Raw genomic sequence first — 24,166 nt, forward strand, 5'->3', positions numbered from 1 at the left:
GTGCGGCCCTGAGGGCCGCATGCGGCCCCCAGATAGCCTTCTTGCGGCCCCCAACATATATTAAGAAATCGATTTATGACAAAAATAAAATATATATTTGTAAAATGCTCTTGCTTGGCTTGACCTATGTGGTTTTTCATTATAGAATTGCAGGAAAGTTGTGAATTGTGAGTATCGACTGCTAACGTTATGTCACTGCTGTTTCAATGCAATGTGCCCCAACTTTCCAGTTGAACGAGCAGTAGCTATAGATATAAATAGGTATTGATAACTTTCAAAACCGGAGGAAAATCTCTCCCTCGTGGTCGCTTGACTAAAAAAGAAAGAGGCTCAACTCCCGGAAAATACAGTTTTTCTTTCACATTAACAGGTGGTTGACTGAAAAAAAAAACTTTCAGGTCCAGCTCCGAAATAGCCGCCGTAGCGTTCTCACAGTGCTGACTTAATGTATATCAGTCGAATTTGGCCCTATGTAACCAAAATCCTCAAAAAAGAAGACATTTGGGCGTCCTCCGAGGACACTATAAAAAATCAAAAAAGAGGACAAATCATCTTAAAAGAGGCCGTATGGTAACCCTATGATAACCAGATGTGCAACACGTGACTCACGGTTGAATACGCCGAGATGCATACTGCTTAGTCGGCTAAAAGCAGCATAATTGGTAGTCCTATATTCAGGGCCGTAACTGTCGCACCCCAAACCCCCCAATTGAGGGGGCCGAGCTCGAAGGGGCCCAAAATTATTTCGTGAATTGGCATAAATTATAGAGTATTTTTTGAAAATTTATGCAACTTCTTAAAAATATTTTCGCGCTGGGCGCGATTTCAATTAGCCGCATATCTTGATTATTGGGTACTCTTCCCCAAGAAAAAATACGCAAGATTTGTAGAAATGGGCATATCAGCGTTGGCCATGACCGCACCACAACGCACCAAGACATTTAAAGTTTTAGGCCATGTAACATGTGACTCCAATAAGTGTGAACGATCGGCAGCGAGAAAGCCATGGCCGTAAAGGACTGCTTTTATGCTGACCAAAAACTTCGAAATACCAAAAACTTCGTTATATATACAAAATACATATAGGTTTATTTGTCCATATAGGCGCCTAAATGACTGGCCCCGAATGTTCTTGTCTTGGCAATCTGAACCTATCAAGATAAATACCATCCCGCAGGAAAGAAAATTACATGCCAGCGAAGAAATACCAATTGATCTGAAATCGTGTGATCTTCCAGTTTAGTAGGTTTGGGCAATTCTACATTTTTTGATATAGCAGACAGGATGTCACGGAATAACATCATGTGAAGAAGTCATACCTAGGGGTCTGCCCGCCCGAAGATGTTTAATTTTATGGGGTCTGCAGTTTCAAAGACACTCAGCTCTACCGGTAAATTGGATTACGTGGGCAAAGACGACAACCACGCAATTCCCGATCTTATTCACCGAATTTATCATGAATTATCGAAATATTCGGGCGTCGCGCTGTCTCAATAAACAGTACAACTTTAATTTCGTGGCAAAAGCGAACAACGTCATGCGGGGTCAGTTTATCACCCTATGGGAGCCCGGGGTCCTGACAAAGTGCCGTTACGTTCCTGCCAACGGGTACCCCCGGATATGTTTAATTCCTATTGAGGGGGCCTATACCTTTACAAACACACCTCACTCAACTCTACCGGTAAATCAGATTACGTGAACAGAGACAAGATGAAAATTGATAGCAATACATGCAATTCCCGATCATATTGACCGATTCAGTCATGAAACTAAGGAAATTTTTCGCGCTTCGCGCGTTTAGACGAGAAAAGCTGATTCACTCAACAGACACCCAATGCAGCAGATAAGTAGCGGTAAACCTCGCCAGGGCAATAAAACTACTCCGAAATAGCCATTATGACTGTTTCGGTCCGTTTCATAGCCGTAGTATTCGTGCGGCCCCGACCGTACTCTGAAATTCTAAATTTGGCCCTCACACCGAAAAAGTTTGGGAACCACTGGTATATATTGTTATGCTCGCGCATTTTACGTTGGTATTGTTTGTCTCTTATTTGTCAAGGCCAAGATAAGTAGAATAATTACCGTCAATCATTATTTCCTCTTGTGTCATGCTTCGTATTCAGCATATATACCTTTGTGTTCTGTAGCATACCGTCTCTCGTTCTACCTGCACTCTGGTCGTGATCGTCTGTCTTGAAGATATATTCTGTCAGTGCATTGATTTTATATTGGAAGATCGCCGTGTGAGTTATTGTTCTAAGAATACCAGAACATAACATATATATATTTGCAATTATGGTTACAAGCGAATTTTCTTCTCCAATCATGAAATTCACCACCGCACGTCACTGCCTTAGAAGGAAAAGTTCTAGGTTAAACCGAAATAGTGAATGCGTTTGCTACGTCCTACTATCAAAGTCATTGCAACACAATGGTTTAATTGTGACACAAAGCAGCAAGATCTACTCCAAAACACAGGGAAAGGTTATAGGAACTAGAACAAAAAGTATGAGTCTATCTTTAGTAATATATATTGAATATTGTGAGTTATGGCGACCCCATAGGTTGCCGACCAGCGGTGAAAATGAATGTGGCTGGAAACAGGTAGCATATCTACAACACCCTACAATCCATACGCGCTACTCGGACACGCAATTAGCTCGTAACGATATGTCAGTTTCAAGGTAAACGAGCATATTTTGTCGTGTCTGGAAGTGTTGGAATTCACTTTTATCTCATAGTTTATGATCATGATGATCAGATATATACTTAAAATCGAAGTACAGTCACCACTCACCATGGAAACAGTTCTGGGCGTTTCTAAATGAACTCTGAAAATGGAACATACTAGATCAGGGGTGGGCAAACTACGGCCCGCGGGACGCATGCGGCCCTCCACACCGTTCTTTGCGGCCCGCGAGAGTCTAAAGAAACTTATTAATAATATTGATAAAATGTGGACTAAAAATCGAATTAATGCAGGGACTTGATTAAAACTTTTTCTTAGTATATTTCACCATGATAAGTATATGGAAGTTATTCTTAAAACTGGGTGGTGCACCATCCTAGGTTAGGGTTGCCATACGTCCGGAATTTTCCGGACATGTCCGGAATTTCACTGAAAAATCTGCGTCCGGGAGGAATTTCTAAAATATGCCTAAATGTCCGGAATTTTGAACGCTTGAAGCAGGCTCAAAAGTTTTTCGTAAATCAACATAAACAATATTATTTTAAAGCTGATTTATGCTATTCAAAATTGTTCTTCGCGCCGCGCCCGAGGTAATGCAACGTATAATGATATTATATGGGCACCAGGCACCACCCTCACCAAAAAATGCTATCAAAATATAAATACAAATACCCATCATTTACTGAAAGAAGTCTGATTGCAATCGCAATTATAGGCCAACGGTATATTCCTGGAGTTGGTTAAGGCCGATTGCATGCTTCAGTCACAGACGGTGGATCCAAATCTTGGGGTCGTTCGCCTTTATCTGGGGATCGCGATGATGTTGGACGTAATCAGCTTGCTAGGCCGTGAGTAAGTTTGGGCAAGCTGAATTTTTTTAGTAATCAGCATATCAAGTTTTGAGCTTTGTCACGGAACATTTTCAAGTCGGAAATGAGGTCGCGACCATAAAAGGTTAGAAATCACCGGATGTGCAAACCGCTGGTGTATTTTATAGTAGCCTAATATATGGAAGAATCAAAATTATTGACAGAGTTCATACATAATTTTTAACAGCCAAATGCATATAGTAAGTGCCCAACAACTTACTACCCTATAGTGGGCCAAAGATCAGTGCTTTTTTGGGCGGAAGGGGGCAGAAAAAATGATGGTTCGGACCTGATTAAAACACATAAATAGACAGCCACACCGACAGGGCTGTCAAACACAATCATTTGCAGATCCTAGCAAGTAGCAATCAGCAGATCTCACATTACAGATGGCCCAATTCATGACATATGTTCCACTCCATTCGTGCATAGTGTATACAGTCGATGGGCAATGCTTTGCTAGTGTGACGTCATATTGACGGTCAATGTGTTACACCTCATTTTAAAATCCGCTAGTGGGCGCTAAAGATTGCCCGGAATTTGCTTCATAGAAATATGGTAACCCTATCCTAGGTGGCGTGAAAGCATCTGAAGGGAGGCGCGACGCTGAGCATCCCGTGAATAATTATTGCTCTGCATTTAGTCTGAATTTCATATTTAAAAGTATCTCATCCACAGTCGTCACCTCTTCCATGCCATCAAACTATCCGTTAGGTTTGCTAACATCCTGGTTGCGTTTTGTGATATGACGAGGGGGGCGCGAAATTTGACTCAATTCCAACTAGTAGAAGCAGAGTTATTGGAGTTTTTGTTGATAATCCTCGGATTATCCATGGATCTAAGGATTATCAACGAAAAACTCCAATAACTCCGCTTCTATTAGTTGGAATTGAGTCAAATTTGTTTTGCATCGTCTCTGAAGACAGCTCAACAATTTCATGGGGTTGACAGAAAAATTTAAAGAATTTTTTTGAAAATTTTTTCTGTATAAATTAAAATTTTTAATTGGATCTGCGGAGCCTTATGCTTGTTAGAATTGAACCAAATTTGGTGTGCATCGTTTTTTAGGGTAACCTGACAATTTAATGGCTGAATGGTTGGAATCCAGTCCGCGGATGGATTCAGATGTTGAATGCGGCCCGCCAGTTCAAAAGTTTGCCAACCCCTGTACTAGATAGTCGTAAAAAACGAAAGTCACGCATAGCAATAAGTCAATTTCAAAGTTCGTACATCGCGTGGTACCTGATTTTGTTTTTGTATCATAGTATAAGATGATGATATGTTTATACAGCTCAGTGATATGATCAGATAAGTGGTCAAGAAAGGGTCAAGGTGGTCTTCGGGAAACTGGTTTGACCATTTTTTTTCAGTTTGAAAACCGTATGTGCCCACAGTGCATCACTGGTTTGGTTTTCGAAAGGCTTATGGCTTAATTTAGCGTTGATCGATTTTCCTGATCAATTAAGCTTTCTATCAAGCTCTACCCTAGACCGTATAAGATCAACTGATACTGTTTAAAATTTGTAAATACGATCATTATTCAATGTTCATGGTATATTTCAGAGATGAGCGGATTTGGAATTTCTATGTCCTAATCCAATCCAAATCCGAAGCTTCAAATCCAAATCCAAAACCTAATTCACAACTTTTTCATATTCAAGTCCATATCCAATCCTCATCCGTTTCCAACTTGAAATTCAGAAAAAATGCTAATTTGTGCAAGGAAGGGATTGGAAAATTTACTTTCACAACCAACTATTCTCTTGATTTAAGATAACTTCGCATAGGGCTTCACCTTTCATGTTCATTTGCACCGAGTCTACCATAGTGCAATGTACTATAAGTAAATCAATAACTGATCTGAATAATGTTTGTCGCAATTCGCCACATGGCATAATAACCTCACAGAAAATCGGTAAATCCAATCCAAATCCTAATCCGTTCAGAAAAAAAATCTCTATTCCAAATCCAATCCAAATCCGACAAAATTTCACAAATCCTGTTTTTTCAAATCCTAATCCTAATCCATGCTCATCTCTGGTATATTTTACTATATTTCCGTTTATACGAAGTTCTTGCCACTATGAAACCAGTAATCACAGCGGCGTCCACTCATAATGAAGCTTGGTTGTCTGCAGCTAAACTAATGTCTGGTTGCAATTGCGCGATGAAAGTAGTTGGATGATAGCGAAGCGGAGGGATTTGGAGTACTAGCGGTTCCAGGTGTTTATTTACGTTTGATAGTGATATACGACTTGAAATATGGATATTGGTGCCGAAATCAGCAAGAAAATTCAAATGGCGATCACTGCAAAACTAAAAGAGCTCGATGCATATGTCGATGATGAGCTTCCTGATTATATCATGATTATGGTCGCAAATAAAAAGACGGAATCGCAAATGACTGATGCTCTTTCACTTTTTCTTGCTGGTAATACAAAAACGTTCACATCGTGGCTTCACAACTTGTTATCTACGTTACGCAAAGGAAAAGTCGATAAAGGACAAAGCAGTGGTCTGGACAATGAACCTGTGCAAACTAAAAACCCTGTTCGTGAGGCTACGAAAAAGACTAGTATTGTCAAAGAGCCCAAATATTCCGAAGACACGAAAACAACTAATCAGTCAGTCATTAGCAAACCACAAGCGGAAGCAGTCATCACCATTGACAGTGAAATGCATGACCTCTTTGATGAAGAGTTGATGGCAGAATCATCTGCTGCTGAATTTATGGCTCCGGAATTGAGCTATCGTGAAAAAGTTGTGCCTAGAGCTACCGAGAAAGTATCTCCAAAAGTGGTTGAGCATGAACTCAGCAATAAGACGAAACTAGAGTCGACCAGAGTGGATAGCAACAAGACAAAAGTTCAGTCGAACAAAGTGGACAAGGGTTTGAAGCGAAAATCGGGTGACCATTCCCATGAAACGTCCAAGCCAAAAAAAGACAAGACATCCACGAAGGCGGAGAAATCTGACAGGAAAATGAAGGCGCATAAATTATCACAAAAGAGTATCAAGCACATTAGTATCAATCATGACATGAAGAACCAGAAGCCGACCAGGGAATGGGACAGAGGAAAGGACTCCGATAAAATTACTCGTTCAAAAAATCAAAGTCGCCACAGGGATCGAAGGTTTTATTCGGACAGCGATGGAGAAACAACAAAAACTGGTAAAATGTCATCAGCCGTTAGCCAGATGCCTCACGAATCTGAATTTGTTAGCGAAAGTGACAGTGATGACGAAAAAAGATCAAAAGTCAGCAGCAGGATATCATACCCGAAACGCACCATGAAACTGCCTTTGAACAAGCAAGCAAATAAAGCATTGTTTATGAAAGCCGTGAATGCTGCGGAAAAGAGCGTCAAAACAAGTCAGGTATTGCCTGAAACATCGGAAGATCCAACACCGTCTGACGTGAGTAAAGCTATACCTCGTCTGAAGAAAAGACACGAATACGCCGACAATGATGTCAGAAGAAAATTGCAAATCAAAAAAGCTATCGGGGAAGCTTTGCAATCTGAGCTCGTAGGCGTTTCGCGGAAAGACAAGACACGCTCCAGTGACCGTCCGTCAAACCGAGTTAACAAGTCCGATCGGATTGAGAGTGGGCCGTCGAAAAAATCAAAATTAACTGCCGGCAGGACATCCAAACCGAAAATTGCAGCTGAAATGACCGATGCAACTAGTTTCCCCAAAACTGATCAGAGAAAATTTATCATACAGAGTAAAGCGAGCCAAGATCACGTTGCACCTGTTGCTTTTGATTCTCGTGAAGCACTCCATATTAGCTCACCAGAAATGAATAATAATACAAAAAAAACGCTGGTTAAAGTTTCATCATCAGAAATCACGGCATCCAACACTGTTGTTAGCAATACCAAGCCGTCCCCGAACTTCATAGTGACCATGGATGGAGTAATTCGGTCTAATCACTCGAAGGAGATTAGCGAAGAAGACAGGAAAGCCGCCAGGATCAAAAAATTCAACATGGAAAAAATCACTATCGAACCACCCAAGAAAAATTTGCTAGCTACGGAGGAAAACTCGACATCAGCCCTGCAGGAATTGGAAAAAATGAAAGAAAAGATCTTGGAAGTGAAGAAAGAGTCGAACAGGCTAAAAGAAATGCAGACAAAACTCGCTGCAGTTCAGGCTGGTCAGACTCATATTCAGCCCGCCGCCGCGACTGATCAACGGTCTGTTGTTGTTGCGAACGTTCATTATTCCACTACTGAGAGACAGCTGAGCGATTACTTCAGTATTTGCGGGAAAGTAACTCGTGCCACCATTTTAAAAGACAATCATACTGGACATCCAAAAGGATTAGCATATCTTGAATTTGACGATGCGACAGCAGTAACTTCTGCTCTCGCCTTGAACAATACTCAATTGAATAATCGAATCATACGTGTTACCATGAAACAACCCACTGCTCCTACCACACCATATCAGCCGCAAAGGGGTTATTACAGATCTTATCGTGGAAGAGCAACTCGTGCATATCCGACGAGGTTTAGACAAGCTCGTTTCTCTCGTTTTGGCGTGCCAAAACTTGCCACGCGCAATAAGACGTGGGTGAACCCGGCACTGACTGAGCTCGGCAAATAGAACTCTATATTTTACCCCAGTACTTTGTTCAGTATCAATGTAATTTGTCTTTGAGTATGTGTTGTTTAAGTGACAGTGACATGTTTTTCCAACTCCTAGCCGATGAAACTGAACCTGCAATGAATGATCGCTGCACATATCTCGATACCGTGTGTTTTTTTTTACAATATTTCGACCTTGTACTGTGCTAGGAAATCATTTCATGATGCTGGATAATAACACGTAGTTTGCTCATGCGATAAATGTATTTTATTTCCAGATGACAACGCCACATTAGATAATGTAACCATGTCTTTGAATCCTCTCATGCTAGTGACCATATACGCGACTATAGGTCTCTTGGTGAAGGCTTACTTCAGCGACAATCCTGATCAGCAGCATGATTTTCACCGCCTTATGACAAACCAGCATTTCATTCTGGAGAAAGCTCATGCGATAAGTTATGGATATTTAGCATTGCTCGTTGGTGAGTATCAAGTGGAAAAGAGTACCAACGTCACACATAATACAACACGGTACAATCGCAGGCTTGGTGTGCATGTTCTTCACCTGGGTTGTGACCTACTTCAACTGGATTAAAATAGGGGAATTTCCTTCAACACCACTCTCTCCACGTACAATGTCAAGAACTGTGTCATCACCAAGATATCAGTAAGTCTGGCGTAGAACATATCCCCGTGGTTATTCCAACTGATCAGTCTAACTCAATTGCAGGTCCTACGGCAGTGAACGTAGCGTGAATTTTGAGCTGGCCTACTTCACGCCAATTCTGGTGTCGGCTGCGACTGTCGGGATCATCCTCTGGAATTCTATGTGATCATCCTTTCAATAGAGAGAATCGGATGAAATCCACGGCGATGTCCTTGCTCTTCGCTTTGTGGAATTTATACGATGCTGGCAAGTCATAACGCAGCTCTGAACAAGGATGTCAATTTCATACTTCACATTACTACTATGCATGCTTAAGATCGTTTTCGTAATTGCATTAGCGCTGTGACTTTTGTACATGAATGAAGGGTTTGGATAACCCCTGAAATCGTTTTTCTAATCTGATCAATGTTTATGTTACACGTCTGCTGCTAGTTGGGTACCGTTAGTTTGGCACATTCAGTGATCATAGGACATTTACAGAGCAATTGATCATGTTATGAAATATAACTACCTGCAACAACTGTGCCGTCCAGTCCAAATTTCTTGGCTGATTTTAAAACGTGATCTCTTGTGGAGGACTTGTGAAGGGAGTATACGGCTTTCGTTGCCAGCAATGATGCCACTTCTAAAAACTTCATGTCTGCTCCTGTTGAGATTGTTGGAGGGATTATATAAACTGGACACCACTCTGGTCTAACCTAAAAAGCTTTACCTTGATTCTGCTTTGTCCCAAATGGAGGGTTCATTACCACAGTGTCTACAATTCTGAAATACAAAATCAGTTAGTTGTCTTTTAATCCAGCGAAGCGATAGGACCAGCATTGCACTCTGCACCTTTTTTGTTGAAAAAGCATCGGAACTCTGCTAACGCAGGATTGTATCATTTCAACATTTTCTATGTCCATCTCCTCGCAGTTTGATCTGAAGATATCTAGGGCATCTGAAATGAATTTGTAGCCATATTTGAGTGACTAAAAACATTTGGTTATGTGATTCATACCTGGATCTATATCAACAGAGTAGCATATATCACAACCCATCAAAACAGAGCCAATCGATAGGACACCGCACCCGCATCCCAAATCCAATACCACACTTCCAGAAATATCTCCGTAGTTTGACTCGGCCGTGTGGAGAATGCATGCTAAATTTAAAAGCTGTTAGTCCTTCGACTGAAATGTATAACAGCTGTGTATCGCAGAATACCGGTAAACTCTGATATCTATTGCAGGTTATATCACACTAACCTGCAATGTGTGGTCGAGTGATATATTGCTCCAAATGTACTTTCGGATTATCAAAACCTTGAACGCCTTGTAGGTGACTTTCAAGATGCCGGAGTTTCATTTCATAGCTCTTAACATTTAAACTATTTTCTAAACACCTTCGAAATACGAGGCAAAAGAAGTATTGAAAATTCTGCTATAATTGATCCGTTTTCATTATCAGTGCATAATATGGAAGAATAGGATATATGAACATTATAATAATATGCATTCAGTTACACGTACATGACTAAGATTTTGCAACAATTTGAGCCATCAAAACACATTGAAGAAACACAAGGTAAGGCATAAGTCAAGTTTCTAATCCATAGAAAATGTTTTACAAAAGTGATAGGTACCGAAAATGAGTTGATTTGCCCACAGTAGCATGCAAAACAGAAATGTTCAACTGTCATAGATATCTCCCGATTTCGACCATTTTGGAACCGGGTAAGAAAACAGACTGAAATCATTTTTGTATTTCTTTGACAGCTTTTCCAAGTAGGTGGTGTTGACAGTGGAATAATAATAAACGGTAGTGGCGTAACTCGTTGGTGAGTAAAACGACTGCCTTGCAGGGAAATGCACATCAGCGGGTGCTTTCACAGCACTTAGTATATCCGCTGCATCCTCGTAGAGGTTGTCATATGAGCCAATGAAGTCGTAACTGAAAGAAAAACACAAATTTTGATCACTACTGCTGCTAATGTTCATTAACACCGCAATGGTTAATTAGTGTGCTGTACTTGTACATGTTGGTATCAAGGCAAAGTTGCAGTCTTGGGGAAGGGGCACAGTGAATGTCTTACAACTACACACTCAAAAAGCTTACTTCATTAAGCAAGGCTGACAGAGTGTGTCTATGGGAGCCCAATGTTCATTCATGTACTCGACAGCCTTGACGTCGAGAAGGTATCTAATGAACTCTTCAAAGCTGACATCGTCTCCAGGAATCTTTCCTTCATATTCCTCCTAGGCAAGCAAATAGTTCCAAGCATTCATTCAGATTAAATCCAGCATAAACGTCAAACCTCTTTATATGTCCCGTATTGCTTTTTTATTTTGACACCATAGGAACGCATCACATCTTCAATTTCTCCAAATTTGTTTCTGTAGGCTGACAGCAATCTTAAATCAAGTGCAGACATTAATTTACGAGGTCCATTAGTAATTGTAGGATCAGGATTTTCAGACACAAGAAACCTTTCCAGAGGGTTTCGCACAAACGCAAACTTGGTGTATGTCTCCAGTCTTTCTTGTATGTCGCTACTACTGTATTCTGATAAGTACTTCAAGCCATATGGGTGCTCTTTCACAAATTCATCGGAAACTCCGTCCAGAACCATAACCACACGTTTCCAATTCGAACAAGCAACCTAAAAGTAAAATGATTCATACAGTCACTGTTGATGCGGGGAATTCTATACTAGCTAACCAAAGCAGTAATCAGAAAGAGAGTTTACATGATCACGCTATTATGATACCAGTACGAGTACCTAAAAAATATCTGCATGGCATTGGTTGAGATAGAATTCAAAATTTATGAATCATTGGTAATTCCTAACAAAATCATAGGTAGAGCGAAGTCCACCAATCCTTCATCTAAGTTTGCAGTTCAATGAAGTTTCACCCCCATGCCAAGATAATTCATTTACTCGAACAATACCAGTATAGAACAAGAAACAACAAGGGCTGAGGTGGTTTTTAATACAATCAGCACCTATAGTAAATCAAGTGTTAAAGCTTAACGTAATATTAGATAATAACTATACTACCGTAGTACTACTATATGAATGACCAAATGTCGGACCCTTTTCTAAGTTCATTTGAGCTCCCACTATCCGATTTTGAATAATATAGCTCACTGTACCTTAGGCACATAGCAGTACAGAAATTTGTACTTATCGCTAACAACTATGTGTTTTAGCAGAACATTCTTCTCGCGTGGTTTCAGGTCTTTGATGGATCTTGGATGTGACGAAGCTGCACACTCCTCTTCAAGATCAGCTTTTCTTTGATCTCTTTCCTCCTAAATGAAAAATGAAGATGAAAAAGATTTCACACACTGCAAAACGAACGTGATACTCAGGTCTCATTTCGAAAGCTTAGATTCATCATCAAAAATCACTTACTACATTTGATAGACCCGTGTACTGTGATAAAGGAAAGTCTCGTTTGTAAAATGGGACTTTTTTCTCGTCAGCTTGTGGACCGTCTTCGAGGACATTCACTGCTCTGTGCTTTTCATTACCCTCTGGATAGAAGTCAATTGAAAGCAGAAACCTTGCAAGCTGATGCACGAACAGCACGCTGAAAGCTATCGTGAAAAACCTGTTTTTCATGTTGAAGTTGCAAGCTATACCGAAATATTTGTATGCCCGTGAAAAGTTAGACGTATAACGTTTAAGAAAGCTTGCATGCAATTTTTGCAGAATAGTAAATGTACGTAACGATGTGTTGCCGAATATCAACGGCAACAAAGAAACTAACTACACCACTGAATCAGAACACACTATTAGCAACGAGAACAACGATGGCAGTCGCATTGCCTGACATCAGTTTAGAACAAAAGTTTGAATACTGACTATCAGAAGTTTATTGTTTATTTTTTTTTATCATTTCCGGGTCACTTTTTGGGTTCTGAGTCAGTTCTTCGATTCATATCAGTTAGAATAATGCACGGAATGAAAAGATATAGAAAAAATTGAGAGGAATGCAGTTAAATCTGTACTGTAAAATTATATTCTATTTCAAATTCTTATTAGCACAAAACATAATGGATCGTGGAGTAAAAAAAGACTATGGATGTCCAAGCACTATTCGGTTCAATGAGATTAACCCCGACGAACAATCGAAGTTTTACCGAATCCGACATGCGTCAGTCTTTTCTTCAGTGATCATCCACGGGAAGGTACTCTGGTTCTGGCTCACCGCTGTTCTCTTGAATAATTCTCGGATTACGTCGGCCAGCAATCGTAATTGAACTGGTATAACCATGAGTGTATATAAGGAAACTGGCAAAGCCCCAGCAGGTGAGTTAATTCCTTTATTTGAAGCATATACGAGTCGTAGGATCAACTCTACCGGGCCGATTCGGGTTCATTTCTTCAGCATGCCAATGATGAACAGCCTACATTGTTTGACAACCTTGCTCAGTATTTGGGCAAGGTTATTCAATGATTTATATTACGTATATGATCTGAGGCATGTACCACAAAGCCATGATATCTGAGCCTCAAATCTGGTTTCTCAATTTGATTAATATGATATACAACGTCTTGTGTTCAGCTGACGAATCACCCATTCACAAGATCCGTATCACACTGACTTCAAGGAATGTGCCGAGTCTTGAGAAAGTCTGTGCTGACCTTATCAAAGGCGCAAAAGACAAGAAGTTGAAAGTCAAGGGCCCGGTTCGTATGCCAACCAAGACGCTCAGGATTACATGCCGGAAAACTCCGTGCGGAGAAGGTTCGAAGACATGGGATCGCTACCAAATGCGCATCCACAAGCGTCTTATCGATCTCCATAGTCCATCTGAGATCGTCAAGCAGATCACCTCAATCAGCATTGAGCCTGGTGTAGAGGTGGAAGTTACCATTGCTGATTCTTGAATATGTTGTCCAAATATATGCCAGCATGGTAAAGTTGCATTTTTCGTGTGGTCGTATTGCGCTAGTGTGGCGTGGGCTAGGCTTGCCTATGTTCAAACTGTTGCCTGTACAAGCTAGTTGAGACAGACATACCCACTGCTAGATCGCAGCTGATGTGAGTCGAGGCTCTATCAAGTACTAAGGCTTTTTTTGAAGTACTAAGTAGATGTTGCCTGCTGACACTACTTGAGTAGTTTTATGATTGTAGAAACCGCTTGACAGTTTTTAGGTAAAGTTAGGCGTAGAATTGTGAACAGGATACCCCTGTTCAACACTACGATTTGGCAAATGAAGGATTTCAAGTAGTTGAAATAATCAATTTCAATAGAAGCATATGAACTATTATGGCTGATGTCGGCAACTATCTAAACTCAAAAAATAATTTGTTTTAATATGCAGTATCATCGACAGGAAATATATTTCATTATACTACTGAGTATTGTTGACTTGAAATCCCCGAGGATTACTAATTAAAATTAAACTACTGATATCATTTAAATTGTTGGATATAAAGAATTATTTCTTCCCCAAGAGTCGAGATGGTTATCGACTGAAGGAGTAGCAGCACTAATTGTTATGTGGGAGGGATGCAGTGGCCATGATAGTTGCTATACAAGGATGATTCAGTAAAGCCAATTGCGCCTGTCGAAAATTCAAATTCGTGTGTCCAATGCTAAAGACAATTGGCTGAAGTAGTTGGTAATACAAGCAGGTTAAAAAGTACACTGGCCAGCAGTGACGTGGGTGCATTCTTTTGTATGACAATTGTCTGTGGATGTGGTTCAAATAAGTCACCATCCCGCAACCCAAGAATGGATGTAACATGCATAATAATAAGATACCAGTACTGCAACAAATGAGAAAATTTACTTGAGAACGAGCAACAAAGCACTCACAAGTTGCATTCGTACAATGAAACACAACCAATATTAGCAGGGTTCTTTCATTGCTCGTGCATATTTCCAGTTGGAATGGCTGCAACAAAACACCTTAACAGTAATTAAAGATGAATATCAGAACAAAGGACAAACAAAACATATAAACAAACTATATATACGGACGTCATTATTCCAGTCCCATCAAAACTCTTCGCTACGACATCTCTTCCTTTTACGAGCAGTGACCTTTTTCGGTTTTGACGCAGATTGCGTACTAGCGCTGCTACATTCCCCTTTGTTTCTATTAATCGGCGTCAGCGCTTGACGGGGGCGTAAAATCACTTTATTGACTTTACTTGGGCTTACATCAATCTCAAGTTCCTTACTGATTCGCAATGCCAGTTTTTTGTCGGCTTCTTGTTGCAGTCGTTTAGCGAGTTCTGCCTCTCTCTTTTCCTCCTCTAGTAATTGCTTGACAAGTCTCAGAGATGCTTCTTCCTCACTTTGTTTTTGGACTGAATTTTCGACAAGCCATTGCTGTCTCATTTCAACGTATTCCGCATTCACTTCTCCAGGTTTAGCTACTTTGATATCGATGTGCTGCCGGCCTTGTTGAAGGAAGACCAAATTTGCAATGCCCCTCTCTTTGTTTTCAATTAAATCAGAATACTCTTTCTTTATAAGACTCCATTTCTTCTCGTTCACTAATGTTCCATTCGCTATCGCTTTACGAGCCCAGGTGCTGAGGCGTTTCTTGCATATTGGACAGAAAAAATCACAAGATTTAAAATGTTCCATGTAGCATTCTTTACAAAGTTCATGGGCACAGGACATTGTCACCGGTTCAATGACAATGTCAAGGCACACAGGGCACATGACATCATCCAGTGACAAGGTTTTGTTCATGTCATTTGCAGTCATGATAAGTGCATTATTCCTTAAAGCTGCCAAAATCAAAAGGTTATGATAAAATTTCCGATCACAAATCAAAGATATTTACTCAATTATTATCATTAGCAGATAGCCTACATGAGGTGATGACAGACTCTTCACTCAGGTTGAGAAATGACTATTGATATGAAATTCCAACTAAAAAAATAGTCACATTAACCCTGAACGATAATTTGAGAACTAAGAATTACGGTACAATATTTTCATAATCAAGTGATTTCAGATAGCTACAGAGGATCCTCAACTATGATATGGCAACAACATTGGGGCATATTGTAACCCTAAACAACATAGACAGAAATACCACTGCAACACAGCACAATAATACTACTAGTATGCAGATATTGAATCGCAAATGACCTTCACTATGTCTAATGCACGTCAGCATACTTAGGATATTAGACTCCTTGAAATTCAAGCAAATATAAGGAATAAGTAGCTCATTGAAAGAAAATCAGAAGTTTCAGACCATTCTATGCTATGGAATAGAATAAAGCAGGGGTTCTCAACTTTCCTTGTCTAACGGGCCGCATTTTACCAGCAAAAGACGCCGCGGGCCGCAGAACATTAATACCATGTATTTGTGGGCTACTATTAAATTTAGGTGACTGTAGCGCTAAATGCCAGTCGTATACCGGTATTTAGTACATTTTAATGCATTCTGAAGGATTAATGGAGAGCGTTCATTATGCTACTTTCTGTGAGAATATGTATCTTCCACGGCGACAGTGAATCCCTTCATGAAGCGTGCATCACATTCGCTACCTGGTCGGCATATGTACTTTCAAACCCTTCCACCATGAGAACCGCGAACTATCTGTTCCAATGCGTGAGTGAGAAAATATAAAATTACAGTAACTTTCTCGTTTTGTCATCACGGAGGCCGTTATCATATTGAGCTCTCAGTGATATGAGAAGTCTGGCCTTCGAGGTCATTTATGAGCAAACAATCTACCCTTCTTCTTTCCTACAATGGCGGGGGCCCTGCACCAATAGTTACAGAAGTCAGCTTTGTCAAGTTGATGCTTTTCGCTAGTCACCTTCCATACGTTTGCCTAGCCAGCATTTCCTCTGCAAATACGTCCATTGTCCACTCTGATAACATGCACACCGATAATTAGCTATGCAATGTCTGTGGAGTCGGTGGATTCGTCCAATGCTAGGCTAAAGTAGTATACGCGGCAACGTGTTTCAGAATGTGCTATAAAAGATCGGCTGATATCGTTGGTCACTCTTCTCTTCACGGTTTAATCAGACAACTATAGCTTCGAAATTTGTTAGGTGATAAATATTCGCACACCATGTCAAGTAGGCTTACCATATTTTGGAAATCTAAAAAGAGGACACTTTTTCAGAAATTTGCAACTCGCAAAACCGGAGTAGAAATCCCAAAAACCGGTGAATTTTTCCCACTTTGTGATCGGTTGACTAAAAAAAAAGGTCAACTTTTCCGCCCATAACTCAAAATACCGTTTTTCTCTCCAGGTGGATGACTAAAAAAAAAGCTAAAATCACCAATTTTCACTCTGAAATACCCGCCGGAGCTTCATTTCTGTGCTAATTTGCGGCATATCACTCGCAATTTGCTCTAAATCTGACCTAAATTTTCAAAAAAGAGGACAAAAGGGCGTCCTCCGAGGACACTTTCAAAAAAGAGGACGTATGGTAAGCCTATGTCAAGGTATTATTGAAATGACACCTTTTCTAGCAGATTTCTTTGGTTTAGCGTTGTTCCAAGCAATTTTGAACGATGCGTCTGTAACATCGTCGGCAATTATTTCAACAATGACTCGAGATATGGATTGCCGGGCTTGACACCTAACTACCAACGTTTGTTCTAAGATCAGGTGATATATGTACAACTCCAGAGGAGAATGGCGTGGTGTCATTTTAGTCTTCTGCGCTTCGTTACGACATACGAAAACTGTTCTTCGACAAATATGAGAAAGCAAATTCATTGTTCCACACAGAGTTACAAATGCAGTTTTTGCTGTTTAATTTCCCGTTCCTTGTTCATGTTTCTGTTCAAACCATTCGCGGTGAGTGAAACAATCTTTAAACGGGATTCTCTTGAACCAGAGTCCAGCCGAATACCGATTCAAAACAATAACAATCTAAACTGAGCATATTTCATGAAACCAGAACACATCAAGGAATGAGCAATCAAACGAAACAGAGACGGTTCCGTAAGAGAACTAAGTAGCTAAATTAATAGGCCTATGTAATAATACTTTGTCAGTAGCAATTGCGCTCATAATGAAAGATGTCGCGGGCCGCAAAATAAACGTCTGCGGGCTGCGGGTTGAGAACCCCTGGAATAAAGGATCTCGATCCTTGAGCGCAAAAGAAGTTGAAAATCTATATAAAATTTACAGATAAATACAGTTAAAATGTTAATTGAAGCAGTAAACAGACATTGAATGGAATTCAATGAAGAGCAATATATTTTCGAAACTCGAAGGCAGAAGTCGGTTACGCTGACATATCACAAATAATGATCAGTTGGGATACTATATCAGTGACATAGCCTAGCCATACTCGGTGTCTAGAATATTATAATGAGAACAAAGAACCAAATGTCATGACTGTTGGATGAAACAAAATTCAACATGGCAGTACTAAATGTTGAAATATTCTCAAATAAAACCAACTTCAACAAGACTAATATTTTGGGGATTAGACCTATTGTCTTATGGAAGAAGGGTAGAGGTTTCCAGCCTGGGGAATTCAGCGATACGACGTAATATATATCCTAGAGCACTGGTGCCCCAGAGTGCGGCCCGTGAGACTGACAGCATCTCAACCAAATTACTCCTTGGCATGAAAAAGTCATGCCAAATGAATTACGAGGACCTGGTAGTGAATGTGTTTGCCCTTTTTCAAGCAACATCTTCCTAATCGTGGAAAAATGTGGTAAATTAAATTTACATTGAACCCATCACATGCAAAAGTGATGATTATTTTGTCAACAGTTTGATCGCGAAAAAACTTGCCAGAAATGTTACTTCAAATTAATTTTCTAGAATATAGTATTGGATCGAGGCTAGCATGGCGGCGTGACCAGCAGTACCTTACAAAAATTAAGGGGAATATGATGCACCCTCACCTCAAGGTCAAAACATGAGCCGATGCAGATGTAAGATTATATTCCATAAAGTCTAGAAATCGGAGACTCTTCCTTTTCTTTCCCAGTCTCCATAACGTGTGGGTTCTGGTCCTTTTGGACCGTTGACTTCACCGGTAACAGGATTGACATTTTCATTTACTGAACTGGGACTTGAAGGTTTGTTCGTTACCGGTGACTTTTTCTCTGGTGCATTATTCGGATTTTGTTCGGCATCGAAACGGCCTCTAGGTGTTCTTGGATGGTTTGAAGGCCCCTCACCCTTGGTCGAAGCTGCTCGCGAGAACATCGGTACAGTTATCCTGAGACGAATTATCGCGGGTAATTGATTCATATCGTTGGTATTCTTCAAATGTACAGGTGCGCGCGTATCGTCGTCCTACCGCTGTGACAGTAGCAAACCGAAAATCTACGCTTCAAACCAAGAAGGGGTAGGAAACTTCAACATAACCACAACAATCGGACTTTGCGCGGTAGCGAAATGCTTTCCTCGACATCCACAGGGTGGCAGTCTATTAAATTTTGCGCGCCAACAATGTGGATTTGGATATAATAATTGGCCTACCATGTTTCCAGTACTTACAAATATGTACATAACTATTGCAAACGGTATATAATACGCCACTACAGCTCATATCGTAATACTGAAACCATACTTCAGTTACTTACGTACGGTAGTCACCAATGCGGTGCCCACGAGCCCCAGGTAGCCCGCAAGTACCAGGTGAATCGCACGCGGCCCTGTTCAAAAATGGATGGAGAAACATCCCTTACCAGTGAGCTTTTACATAATGATATTCATTTGTTTAGCTGTTATTGTGTAAATCACACTAACATGTAACATAGTTACTCCCGCCATTTACCCGCTTCAAATTTTAGTGATTTTGGGCTGTAACAATAGAGAAAACTTTCTTAAGACAGATTAAAAACATGTTTCCACAGATTTTGAGCTATATATCATGACTCTACGACCAGCGGTTGCCGAGATGGGCCATTTTACCCCCCAATTGGGGGTTGCCGGCTGGAAAATGGTGGTAATTCCCTAACGTTGATTTTGATTGAAGTTTTGTGTGATTTGTCAGGATTTAAGAACCCCCTTTTTTCGATTAAAAAAAAGAAGTTATTTTCAATTCACCCTAGTACATAGTATAGCAGTATATCCCTGGATTATAGCTATAGACCAGTGGTTTACGAAGTACCAGACAAATAAATGCGATAATCCAGGGCTGTATGGACTCGAGTAAGACTGACTTGCGACCGTGATTTATTGTGTAATCAAGGATGCTTTTAGAAGTCGTTTTCTGGAACCACTGACAAAGTAAATCCCCCGATAAAACGAGGCTAAAATTGAATCATTTATCAATTCACACTTGTACAGTCCACAACTGTATCTGCAAACCTGAACCGTGTAATGCGATATTTATTTATGATCTACCCTACACTCCACAATGTTACCCGATTTCCAGTTGACAAAACATCAAATCCTGCACAATTTCAACCAGAATTGAATTTTATTGGAAACATATATTCATGCTTTGAAAGTACGGGGATCAAAACCCACTCTATTTATGTGTGAAACGTAATTCGATCCCCTGAAGTTTGATATTTGAGGATAAGACAATAACTTCGGGTTAAAGTCGCATAAAATGTAGATCCAGCAGGTTGTTGTTAACTTTTCGCTCGTGGTCTTCACCTCTCTTGGGAGTCGTGTGTACCAACTACGAGTACAAAACCATTGCTCAGTTCACATACCAAATTGAATGATCATACAAAATATATTCAATCAAAATACGACCAAAATATGTCGCCGTAAGAGGTTCGCATTCAATGCTACGAATAGTGCTGGGAGTGGGCAGGGCAAAACGATTCGAGTTTTCGATGACGAGTCGAGTATCGATTGTACGCCTATATAGTGTCGATAATTCCTTTTCGCCATTGGGAGCATTGAAGCGACGATTCTTGGTATCACGGTATTCAAAACATGCAGCTGCTATTGTAGTACAAGGTGCATGTGGAAACAACATCTCTGCGATGTAGTGAGCGAATCGCAGCATTGTCACCATAAAAGCCATGAAATATAGTCATAGTCATAATTTACTAAATTATAATTGCTGTGAAGTAACTGGTATTATTTTCTTTGTGGTAGCAAAAAGGGACACATTTAAATCTATGAAGTTATTTATTCTGACATGACCTCATAATAGGGGACAGACATACACATACTTAAATACTCTACTCTAGGGGAGACCGGGGACAAATCGAACAATCGACCTCACCGCTCGTAGGATGGAGAAATCGCCTCCATATTTCGAGTGCACATGCGGTAGTTATGTCTCCTAATATACCTGAAGTTACGTTGAGCTACGACGCGAAACCCCGGAATAATTTGAAAAAAAAACGAAATTTTGGACACTTGAGTAAATCTTTTCTGGTCTGGAATAATTTGTTCAGAAGAATAATACCTCAAGTGGTTGCAATGTAATATATGTAGCTGGACAAATGTTAAAGTCCACAGTGGTGATAGGAAAACTAGAACTTGCATCGCCGGGAAGGTACCATACTGAGACATTAATCATGGCCGAGCGTGTCAGGGGCAGTTGTATTGAAACACTCTGTTACTTTTTCCCCGTTACCATATCTTTTCAATGCTGAATATCTGTGTTCAGATGTTGGTAGAACCCTTATATGCTGCAGATGAATCTTGCAACAGCCAGAAGTTCAATACTAGAACAGACACTACCTTACCATACCAGATCTGACATGATCCTCTGTCGGAACGTCCATACAGAAGTGGTTATGTGGATCTTAGGGTCCGGTTATTTCCGTGATTCTTCTACCCTAGCTCATGTTGGTCGACTTTTGGTGTGTCGACCTTCAATGGTCACTTAAGAACTTGCCCATGACTGAATCTTCATCCCGACTTTTAGCATCGCCAACCTACATTTTGTCATTTGGTGTGAATAATTGATTTTTAATTTTGTACAGAATAGAAGAATACCAATAGCGTTGATGCCGCACAATGTTGTGTCCTCAAATACACACAATCTGTGCATACTGCATATGCACACCATGAGTGCATGATGTGCATATGCCGCCAGACAAGGAAGGTGCAGATATAACCTTGGGCGGTTTTCTAAGTCTTGCACCTCCCTCCATGCTATACCAGTAATGCATGAGCGTCAAGCGGGCAAGTCAGGGATACCAGTGTTACTAATCGGGTCTTTGGCCTGACCCGGCTGGGGATCGAAGCCACGACCTACCGATCAAGGAGCCGGACGCTTCATCATTACGCTATCTTGTCGGTAGCCTGGAGGAGTCGGCGTAGTCTGGAGCAGTTCAAACTTTTTTTTTAGTTTAATGCAATAATGCAATTTGAGTTCCCGTTTTTATTGTTCATTTTATTTGTTTTTAGTTATAAATAACACTGTTATACTTGCCCCGCATGCGCGTTACAATTGCCCCTGGGTTTGGGCGATTGTAACATTTTCGCGACGATTGTCGCGACCCAAAATCTCCATGATTGATTGTTGACTGAGTTCCGCTTCAGTTTTTATATCAACTATCGGGTTGCTGGCTTCTTTATATAAAAGTTCTAGTGGAAATAAAATATCCACGAGAGACACACATAATGTTTGAAAATACAAAAAGTGTTACAATTGTCACCGGTCTCCCCTACACTTAATCAGACTTGTACGAACTACTCACTGGGTTAGTTGACGGTAAACTAACTAACATTTTTTGAGTACTTTTAGTTCTAGTTGCCAATTTTTTTACAATTGAGTAGTTCTATATGCGGATACTGAATAGTGCGTAGTTAGTATCAGTATCAGTTCATTAATATTTTCATTATTTCAAAACACCACAAAACTGCGATACAATGAAAAGATAGGAAGATGTCGAAACGACTTGGAGTAGTCTTGGAGATCAGACACCCACCTTGTCCAAGGCGAATTAGAGAAGATGCATGCACATTGCACACTGAAAAGTAATGAAAAGTAAAGCAGAGAATATAAAACGCAAGTGACAAAATGAGGTGGCATGTGGCGGAAGGCGAGATCGATGGTAGGTCGTGGCAATCCCGGTAATCCTGAAGGCTGACTAGTATTCATTTAGAAGAAATTGCTTGTATTTCGTCTTGAATGCAGACATGCTCGACGACTGTCGGATAGCCGACGAGATGCTGTTCTAGGAATGCATTACCACAACACATCCGTGAATTGCCTCATAATAGATTTAAAAAAATACCTGCTGATTTACCTGTTGTCGTCATATTAACACTGTTACCCTACCTCGCCCAAACATTGTTCCATTGATCATTTGCTGCTACCATCGTTTAATTTTTCTTTTTTCTTTTCCTTTTTTAACTAACATTTTACGGCCAGACTAGAAACAGGTGTACCTGTTTGATGCGGGTGTGACTAGTTAACCTTCAAGGTAGTATCGGTCACTCCTATCTGATAGGCTACCGAGGCTACTGCGCAAAGTGCATGTGCATTGTGCATGCATATTTTCCGTACCTTCATCATTGCCGTCTGTTTGTTATGTATTTTGATTGGATGAAAAGGATAAAGATGCAGATTTTGAAAATTAAGTAATTCTAGTTTCACATTTGAAAAATAAAACACTAGTTGCGAACAACTAGAAAGCACGTGTCGTTGTTTTGAGTGAATCGAGAAAACGGTGTTCTGCTGTGTGATGTTCTTGCAGCCATTGCTAGCACAGAGCCATCACTACTAACAGTGGCGTAGCCTGCGGGTGGGTTTTGGGGTCGAAATCTCTTCCATTTCAAACTCGAAAGAGTCGAAACCCCGTCCTTTTGAAATATCGATTCTATGTATGATATTACCGATAATATAGAAATATATGTGTTGCCCAGGAGAGTGTGATCCAGTTCAGTACGGTTCTTGACATTCAATGACTTGGAAAACCCTACGCCAGAGGTGAGCAATTAATTTTCTGAGAATGAGAAGCAGGAATACGTTGACAGGCCAAGGCAAAAGTTTGCACTATATTCTGTGATGTAGCCTATTAATTTTATAAGTCGTAAGTTCTAGTTGCAGGTTTTGAAAAGTGAGTAGTTCTAGTTCTAGTTCTAGAAGTTGCGCATTTTGAAATGTGAGTATAGTTCAACTTTTAGTTCTAGTTACGAGTTCAAAAAAGGAGTAGTTCTATAGTTCCAGTTATAGTTGTGGATTCTGAAAATTAAGTAGTTTTAGTTTCAGTTCTACTTACGAGTTTTAAAAATTGAGTAGTTCTAGTCGTACTTTTTGATAATCCAGTAGTTTGTACAAGTCTGAACTCAATGCTCGAATCGGAATAGGATTACCAAGGTATTCGATTTTTTCCAATTCTAGTCGCGATGAAATGTACTTGAGTCACAGGCTAACCTGAGTACGAAAGGGAAGATCACGATCATCTTATACGTGTTTATTATTACGAGAATATACTGACCATGCCCATATATTAGCCGGCTCA

General features: G+C 40.3%; 7 protein-coding genes across 8 annotated transcripts in view; 3 read left to right on the forward strand and 4 right to left on the reverse strand.

Annotated features, from left to right (window-relative positions):
- Window positions 1-5,653: 5,653 nt before the first annotated feature.
- Window positions 5,654-8,429, forward strand: LOC145445946 (uncharacterized). Its single transcript, XM_080324114.1, has one exon. The coding sequence runs from the start codon at window positions 5,821-5,823 to the stop codon at window positions 8,167-8,169; it is 2,349 nt and encodes a 782-aa protein (XP_080180240.1). The 5' UTR covers window positions 5,654-5,820; the 3' UTR covers window positions 8,170-8,429.
- LOC145445957 (rRNA N(6)-adenosine-methyltransferase METTL5-like) lies at window positions 8,396-10,201 on the reverse strand. The gene is made up of 6 exons (XM_080324125.1): window positions 10,068-10,201; window positions 9,821-9,964; window positions 9,655-9,760; window positions 9,533-9,585; window positions 9,332-9,466; window positions 8,396-9,084 (listed from the first exon to the last, which is right to left on the reverse strand). The coding sequence occupies exons 1-6, from the start codon at window positions 10,165-10,167 to the stop codon at window positions 8,987-8,989; spliced, it is 636 nt and encodes a 211-aa protein (XP_080180251.1). The 5' UTR covers window positions 10,168-10,201; the 3' UTR covers window positions 8,396-8,986.
- LOC145445960 (uncharacterized) lies at window positions 8,458-9,340 on the forward strand. Its single transcript, XM_080324129.1, has 3 exons — window positions 8,458-8,635; window positions 8,697-8,820; window positions 8,884-9,340. The coding sequence occupies exons 1-3, from the start codon at window positions 8,458-8,460 to the stop codon at window positions 8,984-8,986; spliced, it is 405 nt and encodes a 134-aa protein (XP_080180255.1). The 3' UTR covers window positions 8,987-9,340.
- Window positions 10,202-10,204: 3 nt separating the features above from the next.
- Window positions 10,205-12,640, reverse strand: LOC145445952 (carbohydrate sulfotransferase 14-like). Its single transcript, XM_080324119.1, has 6 exons — window positions 12,218-12,640; window positions 11,956-12,114; window positions 11,289-11,461; window positions 11,117-11,213; window positions 10,918-11,057; window positions 10,205-10,752 (listed from the first exon to the last, which is right to left on the reverse strand). Exons 1-6 carry the CDS (start codon window positions 12,425-12,427, stop codon window positions 10,491-10,493), a joined length of 1,041 nt encoding a protein of 346 aa, XP_080180245.1. The 5' UTR covers window positions 12,428-12,640; the 3' UTR covers window positions 10,205-10,490.
- A 314-nt stretch (window positions 12,641-12,954) lies between these two features.
- On the forward strand, window positions 12,955-13,738 carry LOC145445961 (small ribosomal subunit protein uS10). Its single transcript, XM_080324130.1, has 2 exons — window positions 12,955-13,117; window positions 13,374-13,738. Exons 1-2 carry the CDS (start codon window positions 13,081-13,083, stop codon window positions 13,697-13,699), a joined length of 363 nt encoding a protein of 120 aa, XP_080180256.1. The 5' UTR covers window positions 12,955-13,080; the 3' UTR covers window positions 13,700-13,738.
- An 854-nt stretch (window positions 13,739-14,592) lies between these two features.
- The window catches only part of LOC145445955 (E3 ubiquitin-protein ligase rnf168-like), a 306,333-nt gene continuing 296,759 nt past the window's right edge, over window positions 14,593-24,166 (reverse strand). Inside the window, exon 2 of the mRNA XM_080324122.1 lies at window positions 14,593-15,560. Coding sequence (XP_080180248.1) covers window positions 14,818-15,537 — 720 coding nt within the window. The 5' untranslated portion in view covers window positions 15,538-15,560 and the 3' untranslated portion in view covers window positions 14,593-14,817. The remainder of the gene's footprint in view (window positions 15,561-24,166) is intronic.
- The window catches only part of LOC145445958 (putative gamma-glutamylcyclotransferase CG2811), a 112,368-nt gene continuing 108,385 nt past the window's right edge, over window positions 20,184-24,166 (reverse strand). Inside the window, exon 4 of one of the 2 annotated variants that reach the window (XM_080324126.1) lies at window positions 20,184-20,409. In XM_080324126.1, coding sequence (XP_080180252.1) covers window positions 20,220-20,409 — 190 coding nt within the window. In that variant the 3' untranslated portion in view covers window positions 20,184-20,219. Of the gene's footprint in view, window positions 20,410-20,447; window positions 22,670-24,166 lie in introns of those variants that run through there. The other variant, XM_080324127.1, reaches the window with a different exon arrangement.

The sequence above is a fragment of the Botryllus schlosseri genome, chromosome 9 (assembly GCF_051294905.1).
Source record: "Botryllus schlosseri isolate E-star chromosome 9, Bs_hap1, whole genome shotgun sequence".
NCBI classification, from domain to species: domain Eukaryota; kingdom Metazoa; phylum Chordata; class Ascidiacea; order Stolidobranchia; family Styelidae; genus Botryllus; species Botryllus schlosseri.

What these genes read in the sequence shown, in the direction of transcription:
- LOC145445946 (XM_080324114.1), top strand. Translation starts at nt 5,821, where the DNA reads ATGGATATTGGTGCCGAAATCAGCAAGAAAATTCAAATGGCGATCACT.
- LOC145445960 (XM_080324129.1), top strand. Translation starts at nt 8,458, where the DNA reads ATGTCTTTGAATCCTCTCATGCTAGTGACCATATACGCGACTATAGGT. An exon ending in ATATTTAGCATTGCTCGTTG is followed by an intron (nt 8,636 to 8,696) that starts GTGAGTATCAAG and finishes GTACAATCGCAG; the next exon opens with GCTTGGTGTGCATGTTCTTC. An exon ending in GTGTCATCACCAAGATATCA is followed by an intron (nt 8,821 to 8,883) that starts GTAAGTCTGGCG and finishes ACTCAATTGCAG; the next exon opens with GTCCTACGGCAGTGAACGTA.
- LOC145445957 (XM_080324125.1), bottom strand. Translation starts at nt 10,167, where the DNA reads ATGAAACTCCGGCATCTTGAAAGTCACCTACAAGGCGTTCAAGGTTTT. An exon ending in CACTCGACCACACATTGCAG is followed by an intron (nt 9,965 to 10,067) that starts GTTAGTGTGATA and finishes TTTTAAATTTAG; the next exon opens with CATGCATTCTCCACACGGCC. An exon ending in CTCTGTTGATATAGATCCAG is followed by an intron (nt 9,761 to 9,820) that starts GTATGAATCACA and finishes AATTCATTTCAG; the next exon opens with ATGCCCTAGATATCTTCAGA.
- LOC145445952 (XM_080324119.1), bottom strand. Translation starts at nt 12,427, where the DNA reads ATGAAAAACAGGTTTTTCACGATAGCTTTCAGCGTGCTGTTCGTGCAT. An exon ending in GTGCGAAACCCTCTGGAAAG is followed by an intron (nt 11,214 to 11,288) that starts GTTTCTTGTGTC and finishes ACTTGATTTAAG; the next exon opens with ATTGCTGTCAGCCTACAGAA. An exon ending in AATACGGGACATATAAAGAG is followed by an intron (nt 11,058 to 11,116) that starts GTTTGACGTTTA and finishes TTGCTTGCCTAG; the next exon opens with GAGGAATATGAAGGAAAGAT.
- LOC145445961 (XM_080324130.1), top strand. Translation starts at nt 13,081, where the DNA reads ATGAGTGTATATAAGGAAACTGGCAAAGCCCCAGCAG. An exon ending in AACTGGCAAAGCCCCAGCAG is followed by an intron (nt 13,118 to 13,373) that starts GTGAGTTAATTC and finishes TCTTGTGTTCAG; the next exon opens with CTGACGAATCACCCATTCAC.